At 37.2% G+C, this 18,063-nt stretch overlaps 2 protein-coding genes across 3 annotated transcripts; one reads left to right on the top strand and one right to left on the bottom strand.

The window, feature by feature from the left end:
- Positions 1–3,353: 3,353 nt before the first annotated feature.
- LOC125263209 (major histocompatibility complex class I-related gene protein-like) lies at positions 3,354–10,907 on the bottom strand. 2 transcript variants are annotated; one of them, XM_048182198.1, is made up of 6 exons: positions 10,768–10,907; positions 9,999–10,265; positions 6,272–6,550; positions 5,124–5,417; positions 4,864–4,968; positions 3,354–4,619 (listed from the first exon to the last, which is right to left on the bottom strand). In XM_048182198.1, the coding sequence occupies exons 1-6, from the start codon at positions 10,811–10,813 to the stop codon at positions 4,540–4,542; spliced, it is 1,071 nt and encodes a 356-aa protein (XP_048038155.1). In that variant the 5' UTR covers positions 10,814–10,907; the 3' UTR covers positions 3,354–4,539. The 2 variants fall into 2 exon arrangements, 1 of the variants encoding a protein (XP_048038155.1); XR_007183712.1 differs by having other exon boundaries at positions 4,590–4,619; positions 5,100–5,417.
- A 74-nt stretch (positions 10,908–10,981) lies between these two features.
- On the top strand, positions 10,982–15,343 carry LOC125263211 (major histocompatibility complex class I-related gene protein-like). The gene is made up of 6 exons (XM_048182199.1): positions 10,982–11,170; positions 11,532–11,798; positions 11,896–12,177; positions 12,842–13,132; positions 13,609–13,688; positions 14,395–15,343. Exons 1-6 carry the CDS (start codon positions 11,125–11,127, stop codon positions 14,473–14,475), a joined length of 1,047 nt encoding a protein of 348 aa, XP_048038156.1. The 5' UTR covers positions 10,982–11,124; the 3' UTR covers positions 14,476–15,343.
- The last annotated feature ends 2,720 nt before the right edge of the window (positions 15,344–18,063 follow it).

Raw genomic sequence — 18,063 nt, 5'->3', positions numbered from 1 at the left:
AATTATTATCAATCACATGCTATAATTATTATCAATCTTTTCCATTGAAAACAATACATATTTTTGCACATATTTTTTAAAATATTTTTTTCAATTAATGCAGTATTTCAGGTTAAAACAGAGGCCAGGCCTTTAAAATCCAATTTTTGAAAAGCAGATTAGCACCAATTAGTTGTAAAAAAAAAAATAAAATAAAAAATAAATGTTACAGTGTAACCACTAGGTTCCAGACAGTATATCTCTCTATAGAGCAGCTTGTGAATTGCTTAATTGTTTTTTGACAAAATTACAAGATTTGAAGAGTTTAAAAGTTGTCAGAGTTGACATATGTATGAAGATCACAGGTTATCATCAATTTTTGATGCTGTTAACCCATTTGTGCCCAAATTTTTCTGAATGTTTCATGCATATAGACGTGTTAATAGTGTCCAATGTGAACATGTTCTGCATTTATTTTCCCTAGGTTTTTGTTTTTTTTAAAAATTGCATTTGAATGTGTGGCAGCTAGAGTTGCCGGTGGGCAAATATGTTGTATGCACCCCTTCAATGTCAAATTTGATATAGGAAGAGAACATTTGGCAATTAACTCAAAATAACTGCTTTCAACAGATCAATCTTTATTCATAAACACATTTATTATGTATAAAAGTCTAAGAACATTCGATGCGAACACAAAATAGCTGCATCTAGCTTATAATCTCTTGAATATCAAAACAATACAAAAGTGGTGGAAAAACAATTAAAACAATTAAAGTGGTAGAACATAGTGCAGCACATTAAGTTGCCCAAACAGGGCATTGTGAATCAAAAAGTCCGATAAAAATTGTACTTCTATATGTGACCCTGGACCACAAAACCAGTCATAGGTCGTACAGGTATATTTGTAGCAATAGCCAACAATACTTTGTATGAGTCAAAATTATCGACTTTTCTTTTATGCCAAAAATCATTAGGTTATTAAGTAAAGACCATGTTCCATGAAGATATTTTGTAAATTTCCTACTGTAAATATATCAAATATATATTTTTTTGAGAGTGGATATACATTGCTACGGAAGAGGATTAGGGCCAAGCAATAATAAAAAAATAAAACCATCTCAAGATTAAAGTTGTTAAATTTCGAGAAAAAAGTCGTTAAATTATAAGAACAAATTCGTTAAATTATGAGAAAAATGTCGTTAAATTTCGAGATAAAAAGTCGAGATAAAATGTTGAGAATAAACTCATTAAATTATGAGAAAAAAGTAGTTAAATTAGGAGAACAAATTCGTAATTTAACGAATTTGTTCTCATAATTTAATGAGTTTTTTCTCATAATTTAATGAGTTTATTCTCAACATTTTATCTCGACATTTTTCTCGAAATTTAAACTTTAATCTCGAGATGGTTTATTTTTTTATTATTGCTTGGCCCTAATCCTCTTCCGTACATTCCGTGCATTGGACTTGTTTTTTTACAGCTTTAAAGGCGATTTTCTCAATATTTTGATTTTTTTTTTTTTTTTTTTTTTTTTGCACCTTCATATTCCAAATTTTTTTCAAATGGTTGAATCTTGGCCAAGTATTGTCCTATCCCAACATACATATTTTTAACAATTACAGGTTTTTTTTTTTTTTAAATTGACCCTTATGATTGGTTTTGTGGTCCAGGGTCACATATAATAAATAAATAAATAAATAAATAACAGTGCATACAGACAATTTCCTTCAAGAGACATTCATAATGGGAAGTTTGTGTCATACGTGTCCTCCCCGCTCTCTTTTTCTCTCTCTCTTGGGTCGAGTTTTAGTGGTTTGCATGAACTTTCTTGAAGCGCTCAACATGCAAAACCACAGCGCATTCTCACATGCAAAGGAAGTACGTCCATCACTATCAAATGAACTGAACAGTAGAGATGTCAGTTAAAGGGTTAAGTTATGTTCTAGGTGGGATATTATGAAAGCAAAAAGCCCTAAACACCAATAACCTTGATTTATTAACTTATTAACACAGTATTCCCCATTTCCCCATGATATATGTACTTACAAGTCATTTGCCCGCTTGGGCCTTTGAGTGTGTACAAAAAAAACTATAAAACTCTTGTAAGATTTGTTTTATTTGGATGATTCTAGAGACCTTCATGATTATGTAAATGTCAAAAAAAAAAAAAAAATGTATGTATATTAGTAACATGAAAATTATGTTTCTTTGTGAGAGTTTGCCATCACTATGCTTCCTGGAAGTAGAGGTAGGAAGTTGACAGCCTCATGTGACAGGAAGGAAGAATACCTTTTTTTTTGTTCTTGAAATCCTTTATTTGGTTGTTTTATGAGACATAAAAGAAAAATACTTGCAATAGGGAAATGACAACTATATAGCTAACTAAAGTTGCCTGTGGGCTGAAATGGGTTTTAACCACAAGCTCAACAAGTACTTTCCAATGAGAAACCATCAGACAGATTGACTTGATCTAGTCATTGATTCTAGTCATTGAATATACATATGCACAAATATATACATATTTTCCACAGGAAACAAGGCACATATACAGTACTTAAACATATAAGATATGTGCATAAATATATAAACATCTGATTGGGAAAATGCACTCTAATATCTCCATAGAAATGGTACAAATGGTACTGGGTCATCTATTAATAACTAAATATTAATAACTTAACTTAAGGTTATTAAGAGGCAAATTTCTACAAATTCAAAATTTGAGATTATTTTTTGTAGTTAATAGTTTTTAATTTTTTTGACAGTCCTAAAAAATCATTGGTTTTAGTGAAGATTTTGTAGGACTTTTTTTGACAAATATCAATTAATATCTTAAAGGGTTAGTTCACCCAAAAATGAAAATAATGTAATTTATTACTCACCCTTATGTCGTTCCACACCTGTAAGACCTTCGTTCATCTTCAGAACACAAATTAAGATATTTTTGATAAAATCCAATGGCTCAGTGAGGATTACATTGCCACCAAGATAATTAACACTGTCAATGCCCAGAAAGATACTAAAATCATATTTAAAACAGTCATGTGACTACAGTGGTTCAACCTTAATATTATGAAGTGACAAGAATACTTTTTGTGTGCCAAAAAAACAAAATAATGACTTTATTTAACAATATCTAGTGATGATTTCAAATCACTGCTTCATGAAGCTTCAAAGCTTTACGAATCTTTTGTTTCGAATCAGTGATTCGGAGCGTGTATCAAACTGCCAAAGTCACGTGATTTCAGTAAACGAAGCTTTGTTACATCATAAGTGTTTCGAAATTTCAGTGGTTCACCACTGGGGGGCGTGACTTTGACAGTTTGATAGGTGATTCAAACCACTGATTCAAAACAAAAGATTCATAAAGTTCACTGAGCCATCTTAATTTGTGTTCTGAAGATAAACGAAGGTCTTACAGGTGTGGAACGGCATGAGGGTGAGTAATTAATGACAGAAATGTAATTTTTGGGTGAACACTTTAAGCAAGATGGAGAAACTACATATGACTGTGACAGTAAGACAGAAAGAAAATAAGGCACATATATAGTACGTACACCTATGTTTTGAATAAAAAAATACATTTTGTCAAAAAAAACGGTATTGTCCACTGTCAAGGCATTGCGAGTTCCCGTTTTACAACAGAAACTGACAAGCACCCTTGTTGTTTGTGTACACAAACTGATAAGTCAGTTTTAGCAAATCAGCGCACAGTATTCAGGTGACAAGGCTGCTAGTCACTTTGAAAAGATGCTCTAGCTGAGGGTAATTTCATCAAAGCTGACTAACCTGATTTATGAGAATTAATGAAAATGGAGATCTGTTTTTGCAAATGAACTCTGCACTTCTGTTTGGGAAAATGCACTCTAGTATCTTTATAAAAAATGGCACTGGGTCATATCTTAGTTATATGAGGTTGTTTAGAGGCAAATCGGTTCTAGAACGGTTCTAAGAACGGAAAGAAATGGTTACAGTTATATTTCCACTCGAGCTTAGTTCAGCACAGCACGATTACAAATCGGCATGGAAACTGAGGTGGAAGAATATGTGCACTGACGTTTCCACTCAGGATTGGTCACTTCTGTCAGTTTCTCTTAATGTCTCATAACATCTCATAACGTCTTTAGACTCTTGCGTCAAATGACTGACGCATTTGTGTTACATTCCAAGGAGCTGTGGAAAATGAAACCATATCCATACTGGCTGGGCCGGATCAGCACGGAATGGAACGGTTAAGCAAAATAGAACGGTTTGGCCCTGAATTTTGAAAAGTGGCTAAAGTTATTCATTCCAAAAGAAATGCTAAGATGCAAAATCTCAAGACTAGAGATGGAAAAAAAGGTAAAAGTATGAACTCTCACTATCATGTAAAATAGTCTTTAAAAGTCTTAAGAACTTTATAAAAGGACTCGGCTGTCCAGGTAGGGTTGGGAAGATCATTCCACCAGTGAGGAACTGTGAAGGTAAAGGTTCTGGAAAGTGATTTTGTGTATCTCTGTGAAGGTACCATGAGGTGCTGCTCATTCATACACCACAGGTTTCTGGAGAGGATGGAAATCTTTAAGAGGGAGTGGAAATAAGAGCCTGTTCATGTTCTGTCAGCAAGTTTTGAGTGTTCTTATAGAATATCCCCTTGCTGGCTGTGAAGAGAGATAAACAGAGGTGTAACATGCTGTAAATTTAAAGAATATTATCATGGGATTCACATATTTCACACACACCACCAACAGAATTTGAATAGTTTAATCATTTTAGAGAATTAGCAACAGGTTCACATTCACTGCACTCTTCTTCATTGTACTGCCACACACAGAAACACGTGTAAAAACATAAGTTTGCACTTATGATGGGGATTATATCTCAAAACAGGTCATCAGTACTTACGAGCTTTGATTTCCTTCCTGCAGTTCTTATGTACATAAAGTGCGATCAGTGCAACAAAAGCTGGGATAATAATGATTAGAATATATAAAGCATCTGATCCAGGTTCTAGAACACAGAAAAACATATGCACAATACACAATGAATAATATGGCAGAAACAACAACAACAAAACAAACAACAACAGATAAAGTAAAGGCATTCTCATGTGTTTGACCCCTAAAATAAATAAAACGTACAAGAATAAAAATCAGGTTTCTTACTGCTCCTCTGGGTCATATTCACAGTCAGAATCTTCTCAGTCTTCTCAGTCTTGTGCTCCACCACACAAGTGTACTGGTTCTCATTACATTTGTCTGAAAGGACATAGAGGGTAAGATTCCTCTGGAAGGTCCCGTCCTCATTTGGTAGCGTGTCTCCAGTCTCCAATTTACAAGAATTGTTTACATCTCGTCCATTCGTCCTCCATGAAATGGTTGTGTTTCTGAAGAGAAAACCTGTGACATGACACATAAAATTCCCTGGGTTCTTCTGCAACAGAAACACTTTAGGAGGCTCTAGAAGTAAATGGAGAACAGGGAACAAAACTGAGAACAGAGAAAGAAACACATGCACTTTCTGTTTAATGTAGTTCCAAACGTAGGTTCGGGAGGAGCCTAAACATTCAGTCCTGTCAATCATCATTACGAGCGTATATAAGCAGCAGTCACTGCGTCCAGGAATATAAGTACCTAGGAATGATTTTTAATAAGTTGAAGTTTGACCAAAATTCTGATGCAATTATTAAAAAGTCGCATCAGAGAATGTTTGTGCTGAGAAAGCTTAATTCTTTCAATTTACAGAGAGGTATCCTCAGATCATTTTACAGTTCATTTGTTAAAATAATTTTGTCTTTTTCTTTTATTTGTTGGTTTTCATCACTGTCTACAAAGAACAAAAATCGTTTGCAAGGTATTATTAATGTGTTCAAAAATTATGGGAGTTCCCTTATGAAGCCTTACATCTTACTATGAAGAGCAAATGTTGAGGATGGCACACAAAATAATAGGAGATAGCACACATCTGTTGCATTTGGACTTTGAGTGGATGCCCTTGGGGTGACGTTTAAGGACAATTAGATGTTCTACAAATTGTTATAAATTTACTGTTGTGCCTGAAGCAATTAATTATAAATAATAAATTATGTATATATGTATATTATGTATAATGTATATATGTTATATATGTGAAGCACCATGCGACTCTAAATTAATTGCCTCTAAGGGGATAAATAAAGCTCTAAACTAAAAACTAATTTAATGTTAACCTGCATAGATTTATCAAGCTGTCTGTTGAAACACGGTTTATCTGGGATCTGCACATGCAGGAAAGGAATAATCAACTGTCTATCCTGGTAACTCTGATACTATACCTGCTTTCTCAAGAGTAGCTTTAGACAAATTTAAGAACTTCTTCAGCCAGTAAACGCATTCATCCTCGTAGTATTGTTTAAGTAATTCAAGCTGTGTTCTGTCATTATTCCACTTCATCACTGTTAGCTCTGCCTGTGGTACAGGTGTGATGTATCTGAGCTCCTTCAGGTCCAGTGAGATGAAATCCTCTCCATCATAAGCGTACTGATCAAACCCTTGTGAGTCTCCAGTCTCATCGTCCCACTCACATCCATACATCCTCTGATACGTATGAACACCTGAAAGAGATGGAGGTAGTGGGATACTCTACTGTACTACTTTATTTTTTTATGAACAAGTGTTCTAGCAACAAGACAAACACTTCAACAATGAAAATGACGGTTATTTTCTTCAGTTACAGCTCGTTAGATCTAGCATTCTGCTGCTTTGAATCAGACAGAGATAAAGTAGTGCGTAAGATTGCATTTATTTGAATTAGTTTTCAAGAGAGAGAGATGCGTGTGTGAATTACCCTGTTTAGTCTGTTTAGCGTCTCTATTAACAACGAAGCTGAGAGTTTACTTCAAAATAGCGATGTTACCCCCTCGTTGCTGAGAAATATAATGTAGCGATTCAGTAGCGAATCAATTTTATTACTAAAAGTTGATGGGCAGCGTTGATAGGTTTCTGTGCTCCTGAATGTTTGTGTCTGTACGCAGCACAGTCTTCTTCGCTTTCTCTGTGCGATGCATGTGTGTGTGTGCCTAAATGAAAACGTCTTGGTTACGTATGTAACCTTAGTTCACTGAATAGGGAACGAGACGCTGTCAATCGCTGTGGGAATGCCTCTGCGTGATTGCGTCATGAAGCGCGTATAAAATCAGTCCAATAGGGAGACAGAACGTCATAGGTGGGTGACGTCACTGACCAGGAACTGTAAAGCCTACCTGAAAACACATTCATTCAGCTTCTGAATTCTGAAGCAAGGAGCTTACGGGCATGCTGGGTGTATGGCAGGGCGACGCAGCCTCTTGTTCCTTATTCAGGGAACTATGGTTACATACGTAACCGAGATGTTCCCTTTCAAGGGAACTCATGCTGCGTCAATCGCTGTGGGTACGACAATCCCAACGTTGCCATATGAGCAAGTGACCGTACATGTGAAGTCGAAACACACGCAATCACGATAGCACCTGCGCCCCTGGAGTGGAGCCGAGGTCTAGCTCGTAGAACCTCACGAAGGTGTGCGGTGAGGACCAGCCTGCCGCATCACAAACTTCTTGTAGGGACACACCCGAAAGTAAAGCCTTGGAGGCAGCCATACTCCTTGTAGAGTGGGCTCGAACAGCCAAAGGTGAAGGCTGACCAGCCGACTCATAAGCAAGTGAGATAGCCTCGACCACCCATTTGCTCATTCTCTGCTTGGATGCAGGGAGACCTTTCCTAGGTGACCCGAAACATACAAATAGTTGATCAAATTTTCTCCACATGGCAGCTCTGTGGACATAGGCATCCAAAGCCCTAACTGGGCACAGCAGATTAAGCTTTTCCTGGTCCGACATCATAAATAGAGGGCAGAAAGCCTGTAGCACAATAGGTCTCACAGTATTAGTGAGGACCTTAGGAATGTATCCCGCTCTTGGATGCAAGAAAGCCTTGACCATACCGGCTGCAAATTCTAAGCAAGATGGAGATACCGAGAGGGTTTGAATGTCTCCAATTCTCTTGAGAGATGTAATAGCAAGGAGAAACACTGTTTTTAGTGTGAGAAACTTCTCGGGGACTTCTTCGATAGGCTCAAAAGGGGCCATAGAAAGGCCTTGTAAAACAACGGCCAAATCCCAAGCCGGTACTCTCGTGTGAATTGCAGGTCTAAGCCTCAAAGTGCCACGTAGGAAACGAGTTATAAGCAGGTGTCTCCCCAAAGATACACCACTCAAAGGAGCGTGGTAAGCAGCTAAGGCCACCACATACACCTTTAGTGTGGAGGGGAATAGCCCTGTGGAAAATCTTTCCTGCAGGAACTCCAGCACCTCACCAACGGGGCAGTTAACTGGATCCCACTGGTGATTTTCACACCAAGAAGTGAATAATTTCCACTTCAAGGTGTAAAGTTTCCTCGTGGAGGGAGCTCTGGATTGGAGAATGGTCTCAACAACCTCAGTTGAGAGACCTGAACTTATGAGCTGGGCCCCCTCAGAGGCCAAGCCCGCAGTTTCCATAACTCCGGGCGGGGGTGAAGGATTGACCTGCTTGCCTGAGAGAGAAGGTCCTTCCTGATCAGAATCTCCATCAGAGAGCCGTCTAGCAAGGACATCAGGTCTGAGAACCATACTCGGGCTGGCCAGAACGGGGCTACTAATAACAGACAGGCCCCGTCCCGGCGAACTCTCTCCAGAACTCCCGGGAGCAGCGCAATCAGGGGAAACGCGTACAGCGGCAGCCTCAGCCACGGCTGTACCATAGAATCCAGTCCAAGAGGTGCTGGGTTTGTCATAGAGAACCATAGTGAGCCATAGTGACCACCCTCGGGTGACTCGCAGGGAACCACTGCGCCCCGGCATTGCGGCGGGGTTGGCAGAGTGCCCCCCTGAGGGCACCGAAGGCAAACGGGCACCGTGGTATCAGGGTGAATGCCGTTTGACTTCGGAGGGGACCACCCTCAGGATCCTGACGCACTTGCACAGCAGCTTGCTTCTTAGATTCTAAGAACCTCTCAGTTACAGATGGTATAGCATCACCGAAGAGGCCAGAGGGATTCAGTGGGGCATCTAAGAGAGACGTCTTATCCTTGTCCTTAATCTCTGTGAGATTAAGCCAGAGATGCCTCTCCGTGGCCACCAGGGCTGCCATAGAGCAGCTGATGGATTTGGCCGTCTCCTTGGTGGCACGGAAGGCTAAGTCAGCTGACTGAAGTAACTCTTGAATCATATCAGCACCCACTTCCTCACTCTCACCCAAGTCTCTGTGCAGGTCAGCTTGGTATGCTTGCAAAATTGACATCATATGCAAGCACGCCGCTGCCTGACCTGCAGCCGAGTATGCTTTGCTCACCAGCGCCCACCCCTGGTTTTCAGGGGCTTGGTGGGCAATGTCGGGGCTTTAAGGGACGATGCCACCTGGGGGGAGAGATGGCTTGCAAGCGTCTCTTCCGCCTTTGGCATTGCCCCATAAACGTGTCTCCTCATACCCACTACATTGCTGTAGGTTGAGGTTTGCAGTGTGTACACACGGTAAGAGACCGGTCTCTTCTATGACCTCGATACCTCGGTGTGGAGGTCGGGAAAAAACGGTAAGCCCCGACGTGGAGGTTGAACAGACCTAGATGGCAGGAAGTGCTCATCTACCTTACTCTTAACCTGTTGCTATTGTTTCTCGGTCACTGATATATTCAAGACAGACAACAATAAATAGGACTGAGAAGTTCACACGTAGTGCTTGCTGAAGACACAGAAGCTGAATGAGTGTGTTTTCGGGTAGGCTTTATAGTTCCTGGTCAGTGTTGTCACCCGCCTATGACGTTCCGCCTCCCTATTGGACTGATTTCACACGCGCTTCACGACGCAATCACGCAGAGGCGTTCCCACAGCAATTGACGCAGTGCGAGTTCCCTTGAAAGGGAACAGCAGATTAATATAGAATGGTGATTAAACTGACTTGGAACTACCTGTGCATTTTATTGCACACCTTCCAGCCAATCACAATCAAGTATTCAGACAGACCACGGTATAAAGCATTTTAACTCACCATGTGACTGATTGAATCGCTGCATTACAACATGAATGTTGTTTTTGTAGATCTGCTGCACATGTTTTCTGATCTTAGTGTCTTTTTTCCACATGTGTGTAGATGCAAAATCCTTTATCCAGTTCTTTCTGGGAATCAGTTCCATAATGTTACTGTCATAATAATCGATCTGTTGATCATCCAGTGTAGTTACAGCAGAAAACTCTGGGATTCCTGCAATTGTTGTTCCATTTATTCCAGTGTATGTGGTGATGAACCTGTGTAACTCTGAAAAAACATTAAACACTTGATCAACATCACAAAAACACAACAAAACAAAGCTTTTAAAATTACTATTTGACACCAACTAAGACAAGTCACCATGAAATCAAAATTCAAATTTTTTTATGGAATATTGTAGTGTAACGAGACTGGAGACAAGGACTATGGATAAGGATGAGGAAGAGGAACAGAGCAGCTAAAGGCCTGAATCTGACTGGAAGCTTTTGCCAAGAAGACGCTTTTTCCAAACTCACTCACATTCACATGCTGGAGAAACTGCTGTTATTACAAGTCAGCATGAAATCAAGATTCAACAACTTTTATGGAATATTGCAGTATTTATAATAAATGACCATTCGCTTTTTACTTAATGTGTCTTTTAATCTTGGAATCAGAATAACTTCCCCTCCCTCTTGCAGCAGCAGCATCTCTTCTCTAATGATGAGGCAATCTGTCACTCACATGAGCCAAATATCACATTCATAAATGATTTTGAAACGAATCTCACCTGAGTAAACAAAAGGTACGCAGATTAAGAAAATGATGAACTTCATTCTGGATGAAAATCAATGAATTTGACCCACAATTCCATAACTGTAGTCATCGAAGAGCGCAGTAAAAACTCTTTGCTTCACCAGAATCAACTGGAAAAACAGGTTACAGTACAGACGTCACTGCAGCTCTATAGAAACAGCCCCGATACGGAAGTTTAGGGTGGATCCTTTTACTCTCAGGTTGCCGTTGCTTCGCTCTGTAACCTGTTTTTCCTTTTGATTCAGATGATGTGAAGACTAATGTGTTTTTACAGCGCTCTTCGACGACTACACAAAGAATTGTGTGCCAAACAGAAGGATTTTCGTCCAGAATGAAGTTCAACATTTTCTTTATCTACTTACCTTTAGTTCATTCAGGTGAGATTCATTTCGTAACGTCGTTTTAACAATGAATTCTCTGTCAGCGAAGCTTTCAGCTACTTCTGTGTGTTGAACTGACAGAAAATCATGAGATGTTTTAATAGAATAGGTTTGGTTTAGTTGCTCATGTAATGATCAGAACTGGATTCACAGTCAGAAAATGTGTTTGAATGAGTGAAACAAGTAGAGTGAAACTCTGCAAAAAAAAAAAAAGCAGCCAAAAACAAATTGTTTTCATTAGGATTAATGTCTTGAATTAACTTAATATTCATTTGTATAGTGGTGTTTAATATTTGATTTGACACTATGAGATGCTTAACCGTGTTTGAGAGCTTTAGGTCTTGTGTTGTTTGTTCAGAGAGACACAGGTTTATGACTACATACACTGGAATAAATGGAACAACAATTGCAGGAATCCCAGAGTTTTCTGCTGTAACTACACTGGATGATCAACAGATGGATTATTATGACAGTAACATAATGGAACTGATTCCCAGAAAGAACTGGATGAAGGATTTTGCATCTACACACATGTGGAAACAAGACACTAAGATCAGAAAACATGTGCAGCAGATCTACAAAAACAACATTCATGTTGTAATGGAGCGATTCAGTCAGTCACATGGTGAGTTCAAATGCTTTATACTACAATTTAAAAAGTGAAAGATTATCTTGTACATTAAGGAAAAAGAGCAGATGTTGTATCCCCCCCTTTCTTTCAGGTGTTCATACGTATCAGAGGATGTATGGATGTGATTGGGATGACAAGACTGAAGTCTTACATGTGTTTGATCAGTACGGTTATGATGGAGAGGATTTCATTTCTCTGGACCTGAAGGAGCTCAGATACATCACACCTGTACCACAGGGATTATCCACAGTACAGAAGTGGAATAATAACAGAGCACAGCTTGAATATCTGAAACAATACTATGAAGATGAATGTGTTTACTGGCTGAAAGAGTTCTTGACATTAGGGAAAGCAGATTTAGAGAAAAAAATAGGTATCTTGTCTTTGAGAAATTCACTTTGTTTAACAAGTAGATCTTTTTTATTATTACAATGAGTCATTAAAGGGTTAGTTCACCCAAAAATGAAAATTCTGTTATTTATTACTCACCCTCATGCCGTTTCACACCCGTAAGACCTTCATTCATCTTCAGAACTCAAATTAAGATTAAGATATTCCTCCCCAAATCTTCCTGAAGCAGTGTTTTGAAATCAGCCATCACTAAATAAGTCGTTATTTTGTTTTTTCGGCGCACCAAAATTATTCTAGTCTCTTTATAATATTAATATTGAACCACTGTACTCACATGAACTGATTTAAATATGTTTTTAGTACATTAATGGATCTTGAAAGAGGAAATGTTCCCTATGGAGGCCTCACTGAGCCATCGGATTTCATCAAAAATATCTTAATTTGTGTTCTGAAGATGAATGAAGGTCTTACGGGTGTGGAACGGCACGAGGGTGAGTAATTAATTACATTATTTACATTTTTGGGTGAACTAACCCTTTAATGTCTTTCTTTTCTCATGCATTGCTTTATTAAAACAACAACAAAAAATGAACTTGGCACAAATTTTGCTTGAGATAGTCTTATGCATAAATGTAACTGATCTAATCTGAAGTATGAAATATGTTCCTCACATTAATCTTTTTCAGCTCCTCAAGTGTCTCTGTTACAGAAGGATCCCTCTTCTCCACTAGTGTGTCATGCCACAGGTTTCTACCCATCAGGAGTCACTATTACCTGGTTAAGAAATGGAGTGGATCACCATGAGGATGTGGATATCAGAGAGCTTCTGCCAAATGATGACGGGACCTTCCAGAAGACATCTACCATTCGTATAACTCCAGATGACTGGAAGAAGAACCAGTACACTTGTGTGGTGGAGCACATGGGAGAAACCATAAAGAGGATTCTGACTGAGGATGAGATCAAGAGCAACAACAGTAAGTTGTCAATAGTGCAGTACAGTGTTTTTTAGGGTTATGCTACAACGTTTCTCCTGTCCTAAACAACATATTGTATTATAGTATTATGAAATGAGTCCATATGACTCGTGGGCTGTATTTCATGTCTTCTGAAGTCATGTGATAGCTTTGTGTGTTTATTTAAATGTAAGTTGTTAATCTCAGTGCACTATACAAACAGGTTTGTTCTCATGGATATAATCACACTGATGTGAATGAGTTTGGGCTGTTCCTCAAACAAACCCTGTTCATGGCTTCAGAAGTTTCTTGCTGATTTCATTTATTTTTAGTTCACTTTTAGTTTTTTGTTATTGATAATAACACTGGACCTAACTAATTAATAACTTGTTATTATTGATTATTATTTCATCAGTTAGTTGTTTCAGCCTTATATTGCTGTTTCAGTATATTATTGTTTTTGTTTGTTTTTTACAAGTGTTTATTTTCTTTTTAAGGACCTATACCATACTTCACAATACTGGTGTGTGTGATCATAGTCCTGGTTATTGGTGCTGCAGTCTGGATTATTCACAAAGTAAGTATATGTTTACATCTTTTTTCTGCTCTCATTTCTCATTCAAGTGGTTTCATCAGCTGTAGGATGATGGGAATGTCCTCAACAATCACACACGCATTCAAATGTTTGGATTTACACACACATTTTAATGAGTTTGATAGAAATTACAGTAAGGTGAATTAAACATGGATACTGTTGAAAATCACTATTATTTTTGAATTATTGTACATTATGCACAGCCTCATCTTCAACAGCATCACTTCAGTTAAATTTGTAAATGTGATAACAAACTTCAGAAAGCTAGTGTAAACTGACTCCAGAATGTCTTCAGATGTCAAGAAATTAGATGTATTGTCTATGCATAGTCCAGTTTTCAGTAATTGCATACATGGACCTCAATAGTAGACTCATTTCATTTGGACTCAAACAGTTTTCTGTAACTATAAAAAGGATGCATTTCAAAAATATTTAGATACACACATGTACTGATTTGATGCAACTGTGAACAATTAAGAAAGTTGTATCTAAGTTTTAAAAGCCTAATGTTTATCTTCATTTTAGAGAAAGAGATTTGCAGCATTTGCTGTTTTTACAATTGCAGTGTCTAATAGCAAAAATTGCAAAACTATTCAAATGCAATATGATCTGGAATTAGTCACATGCTGTTTCAGTCGTGTAATTAAAATAACCTCAATTAATTCATATTTATGACATTACTTCACAGAAACGACTGAGCAGGTATTATAAATTTAAGCCGGTACCCTGTGAAAGTGAAGAGGAGGTTTACATCGACAAAGGTCTTTGAAGAGTTTCCTGTTTCCGTCTGCACAGACTCCAGATCTTAGTCTGGTTTCAGTCCAGATTTCAGTCTTCAGGATGAGGGAGATCAGATGATTTCCAGCAAGATCGTGTGACCAAAACACATTTCAATGTTGAACAATATAACATGTTTTATGAAGAATGGACTTCATGGAATTGTTTACATGTGAAGGAAAAGAACACTGTATATGTGTGGTGTCGAGTCTGTAAAAACACTGGAGATGCGTCGCTGTATAATCAGCTAAAGAACATCCAGAAACTGTCTGGATATGAAAGCCACTTGCACTTATATGTATATATTTTAAATTAAAAAGTCACTTTTTTGTATATGTACAGTTTACTTATCTTTAATTTAAGTTTTCTGATTACTAATAGTTTGACAGAGTTTGTGAGTTTCAAATGGGAAAAAATTAACTCAAACAATTAAGAACATGTGCAGTTCTTTTTTTTTTCAATAAAACTCGTATGTAAGAAAATATAAAGCTGAAAATAGTAAAAGTATATGAAGTATGTGTAAAATTGGAAAAAATCTAATATCTTGCAATTGTGACATTTTAAAATGGCAAATGTATTTAATATTTATTTATTTTATTGCTTTTTATCTCACAATTTACACTTTTTGTCTCAGTATCCTGAGATTCATTCAATAAGTAAATAAACATATTTTTTTATTGTAATCACTATACAGTCTAATAGCTTCACTTCTTTTTGCTGCGGAGTCACTGATTTTCTCATTATACGAGTACACTGGCATTCAAGTAAGTTTATACATGTGTTCAATGAGTTCTTTGTTAATAGTCTTATCTTTTGACAGCTGCTGTTGTCCACAACAATAAATGCAGTATGTCTTTTCAGTATGCATCAATGTATTATTTAGATGACTGTCTATGAGTTTATATTTATTCTGGAATGACTGGTCCTGGGTCTTTTTAAAGTTGTATTAATCACAAATATTTTAGTATAGTTTTCTTGTTGATAATATCAGATAAATTATGTTGCATTTACCTTTACCCAGAAGACTTTTAAACATCAAATCTGTATATATATATATATATATATATATATATATATATATATATATATATATATATATATACACACACACATACAGTTGAGCTTGAAAGTTTACATACCCCTTGCAGAATCTGAAAAAATTGTAATTGTTAAACAAAAAAAAAGGTTAAACGAAATAAGAAGGATAAATATTTCGTAAGAAATATAATGCATAATATGCATTTTTATGAAATAAAAATGCATATTATTTTTTATTTAGTACTGTCCTGAATAAAGTATTTCACATAAAAGTCCACAAGACAAAAAAAAAAAAAAAATAGCTGAATTTATTAAAATGACCCCGTTCAAATGTTTACATACCACTGATTCTCAATACTGTGTGTGGTTACTTGATGATCCACGACTGTTTTTGTGTTTTGTGATGGTTGTTCATGAGTCTCTTGTTTGTCCTGAGCAGTTAAACTGAGCTCTGTTCTTCAGAAAAATCCTCCAGCTCCTGCAGATTCTTCAGTTTTCAAGCATTTTTGCATATTTGAACCCTTTCCAGCAGTTACTGTATGATTTTGAGATTCATCTTTTCACACTGAGGACAACTGAGGGACTCAAACTCAACTATTAAAAAAGGTTCAAACATTCACTGATGCTCCAGAAGGAAACACGACGCATTAAGAGTCGGGGGGTGAAAACTTTTGAATTCAAATATCAAGGTAAATTGTAATAAATTTGTCTTCTGGGAAACATGCAAGAATCTTCTGTTGCTTCCGAAGGGAAGTACTAAATGAAAAACAATGATATTTAAACAAAATAAGACAAATTTGGACATCTTCATCCTGTTCTAAAGTGTTCACCCTCTGACTCTTAATACATCGTGTTTCCTTCTGGAGCATCAGTGAATGTTTGAACCTTTTTTAATAGTTGAGTTTGAGTCCCTCAGTTGTCCTCAGTATGAAAAGATGAATCTCAAAATCATACAGTCACTGCTGGAAAGGGTTCAAATATTCCTTCATAAATATTCTTTCATTAATTCATAGACAAACCTTTCTATGAATGGACATGCATATCCGCAGAACATTGTGTAATACAGTTTTGTATATTGCCTTTTTGTATTGTATTCTGTTTTATGTATGCCTTATGATAGAACTATTAGATAATGTAACTTTATTGCTATCATGCTTCCTATCAAAATTATCCTAGTTTAACACCCTGCATATTGGTGTACATCATCTCCTCATAGCATGCATTATATGCTTGTTATATTAATTCAAAGTATGAAGAAACACAAAACTGCCAGCTCTGATCATTTTCCCGCTTATAAAAAATTACACCTTTCTGATTGGTCAAGCCAAAGTCGAGAAGTGTGACCTCCACAGAAATTAAAGGGTGCTGTGTCAGTGTCCTGCCTCTCTTCTTTCTTCTTATGGTTACTGTTCATGTGAAAAGACTGGAGACATCCAGGCCTGAAATTACAGCCAGCTCTTCCGTAACTTCCTTGAAAATAACCGGGTCAGACTAACACCGCAAGTTTGTCGTCTCTTCATTTAACCTGGAAGAATCTGATTGCAGCTTCACCATCAATGAACCATCAAGACTTTCTCCTAAGACTATATCCAGATGCTTGATCAACAGAACTAAACTAAACTATCTAAACAGAGGTTTAGCATAAGCTGTAGACCTCTTGTTAACAAGGTGCTGATGATTCTGTTCAGATGGTTAACTGATTGTTATGTGTGGTTATGTTTCAGTTTCATTCACTTTCACTTTCCATTTTACCCATGTCTGCGTGATTGTGTGTATGTGTATGTTTAGACTAATCATGTGTTTGTGATTTAGTGAAATAAAACCCTTGTGCAAATTCACATGAGTTTTGATTCTGTGATCTCTGCTTGCAAATCAAGGTCCCTTTAACAATGCAATCACAGAGTAACACTGTTCCCGGTGAGAAAGAGTTATGTTTCTATGACCATAAAAAATATCCTTTCTGAGAGCTGATAGACGATCAATACTGAGTGTTCACTGGACCAACAGATCAATTGATATTAATGATCCTAAATGAAGTTAATTCTATTAACACTTTCCCCACCATTGGTAGATTTTTTCAGGCTTTCTGTGTTTTCACTGTTATATGATAGGGGGCACTATTACACATCTTCTGAAAGAGAAGAGAATCTCCTGATCAAAACACAGGCGAAGAAGAAGCAGAAAGAAGCGATATCATATGTAAGCAGATGCATATGTAAAATAACACGATCATCAAACATTAAACAGCATATAAATCAAAACTGCCTAATGTTACTGAATGAAATGTTGATCCATGAAGAGGAAATGACTGAAGATTTAAGGATGTTGATGGACTCGATCATCGTTCTGAATCTGATCTGATCTGGATGTAGTCTTTCACAAACATGATTTTCTCCGCTTTTTGCTCAAAATGTTGCTTTTTTTAAAGGACCTTACCCACATTCAGGTGTTGATAAAAACAGAATGCATTAAACTAGAATAAAACAGGTTTTTGGGCTTCAGCTGCTGGAGCTGTGGGGCTGTTGTAGGACGGTGAAGCTGA

This window comes from Megalobrama amblycephala, linkage group LG2 (genome assembly GCF_018812025.1).
Source record: "Megalobrama amblycephala isolate DHTTF-2021 linkage group LG2, ASM1881202v1, whole genome shotgun sequence".
NCBI lineage: Eukaryota > Metazoa > Chordata > Actinopteri > Cypriniformes > Xenocyprididae > Megalobrama > Megalobrama amblycephala.
Note: the sequence above shows the minus strand (reverse complement) of the source record. Positions and strands in the feature narration are given on the sequence as shown.

Bases quoted from the DNA above. Each gene is read 5' to 3' on its own strand.
- LOC125263211 (XM_048182199.1), top strand. From the start codon at position 11,125: ATGAAGTTCAACATTTTCTTTATCTACTTACCTTTAGTTCATTCAG. The intron at 11,799-11,895 runs GTGAGTTCAAAT...CCTTTCTTTCAG, and splicing joins GCGATTCAGTCAGTCACATG to GTGTTCATACGTATCAGAGG. The intron at 13,133-13,608 runs GTAAGTTGTCAA...TTTCTTTTTAAG, and splicing joins TGAGATCAAGAGCAACAACA to GACCTATACCATACTTCACA.
- LOC125263209 (XM_048182198.1), bottom strand. From the start codon at position 10,813: ATGAAGTTCATCATTTTCTTAATCTGCGTACCTTTTGTTTACTCAG. The intron at 10,266-10,767 runs GTGAGATTCGTT...ATGTTTTTTCAG, and splicing joins CGTACCTTTTGTTTACTCAG to AGTTACACAGGTTCATCACC. The intron at 4,969-5,123 runs GTAAGAAACCTG...TCTGTGTTCTAG, and splicing joins GAATATGACCCAGAGGAGCA to AACCTGGATCAGATGCTTTA.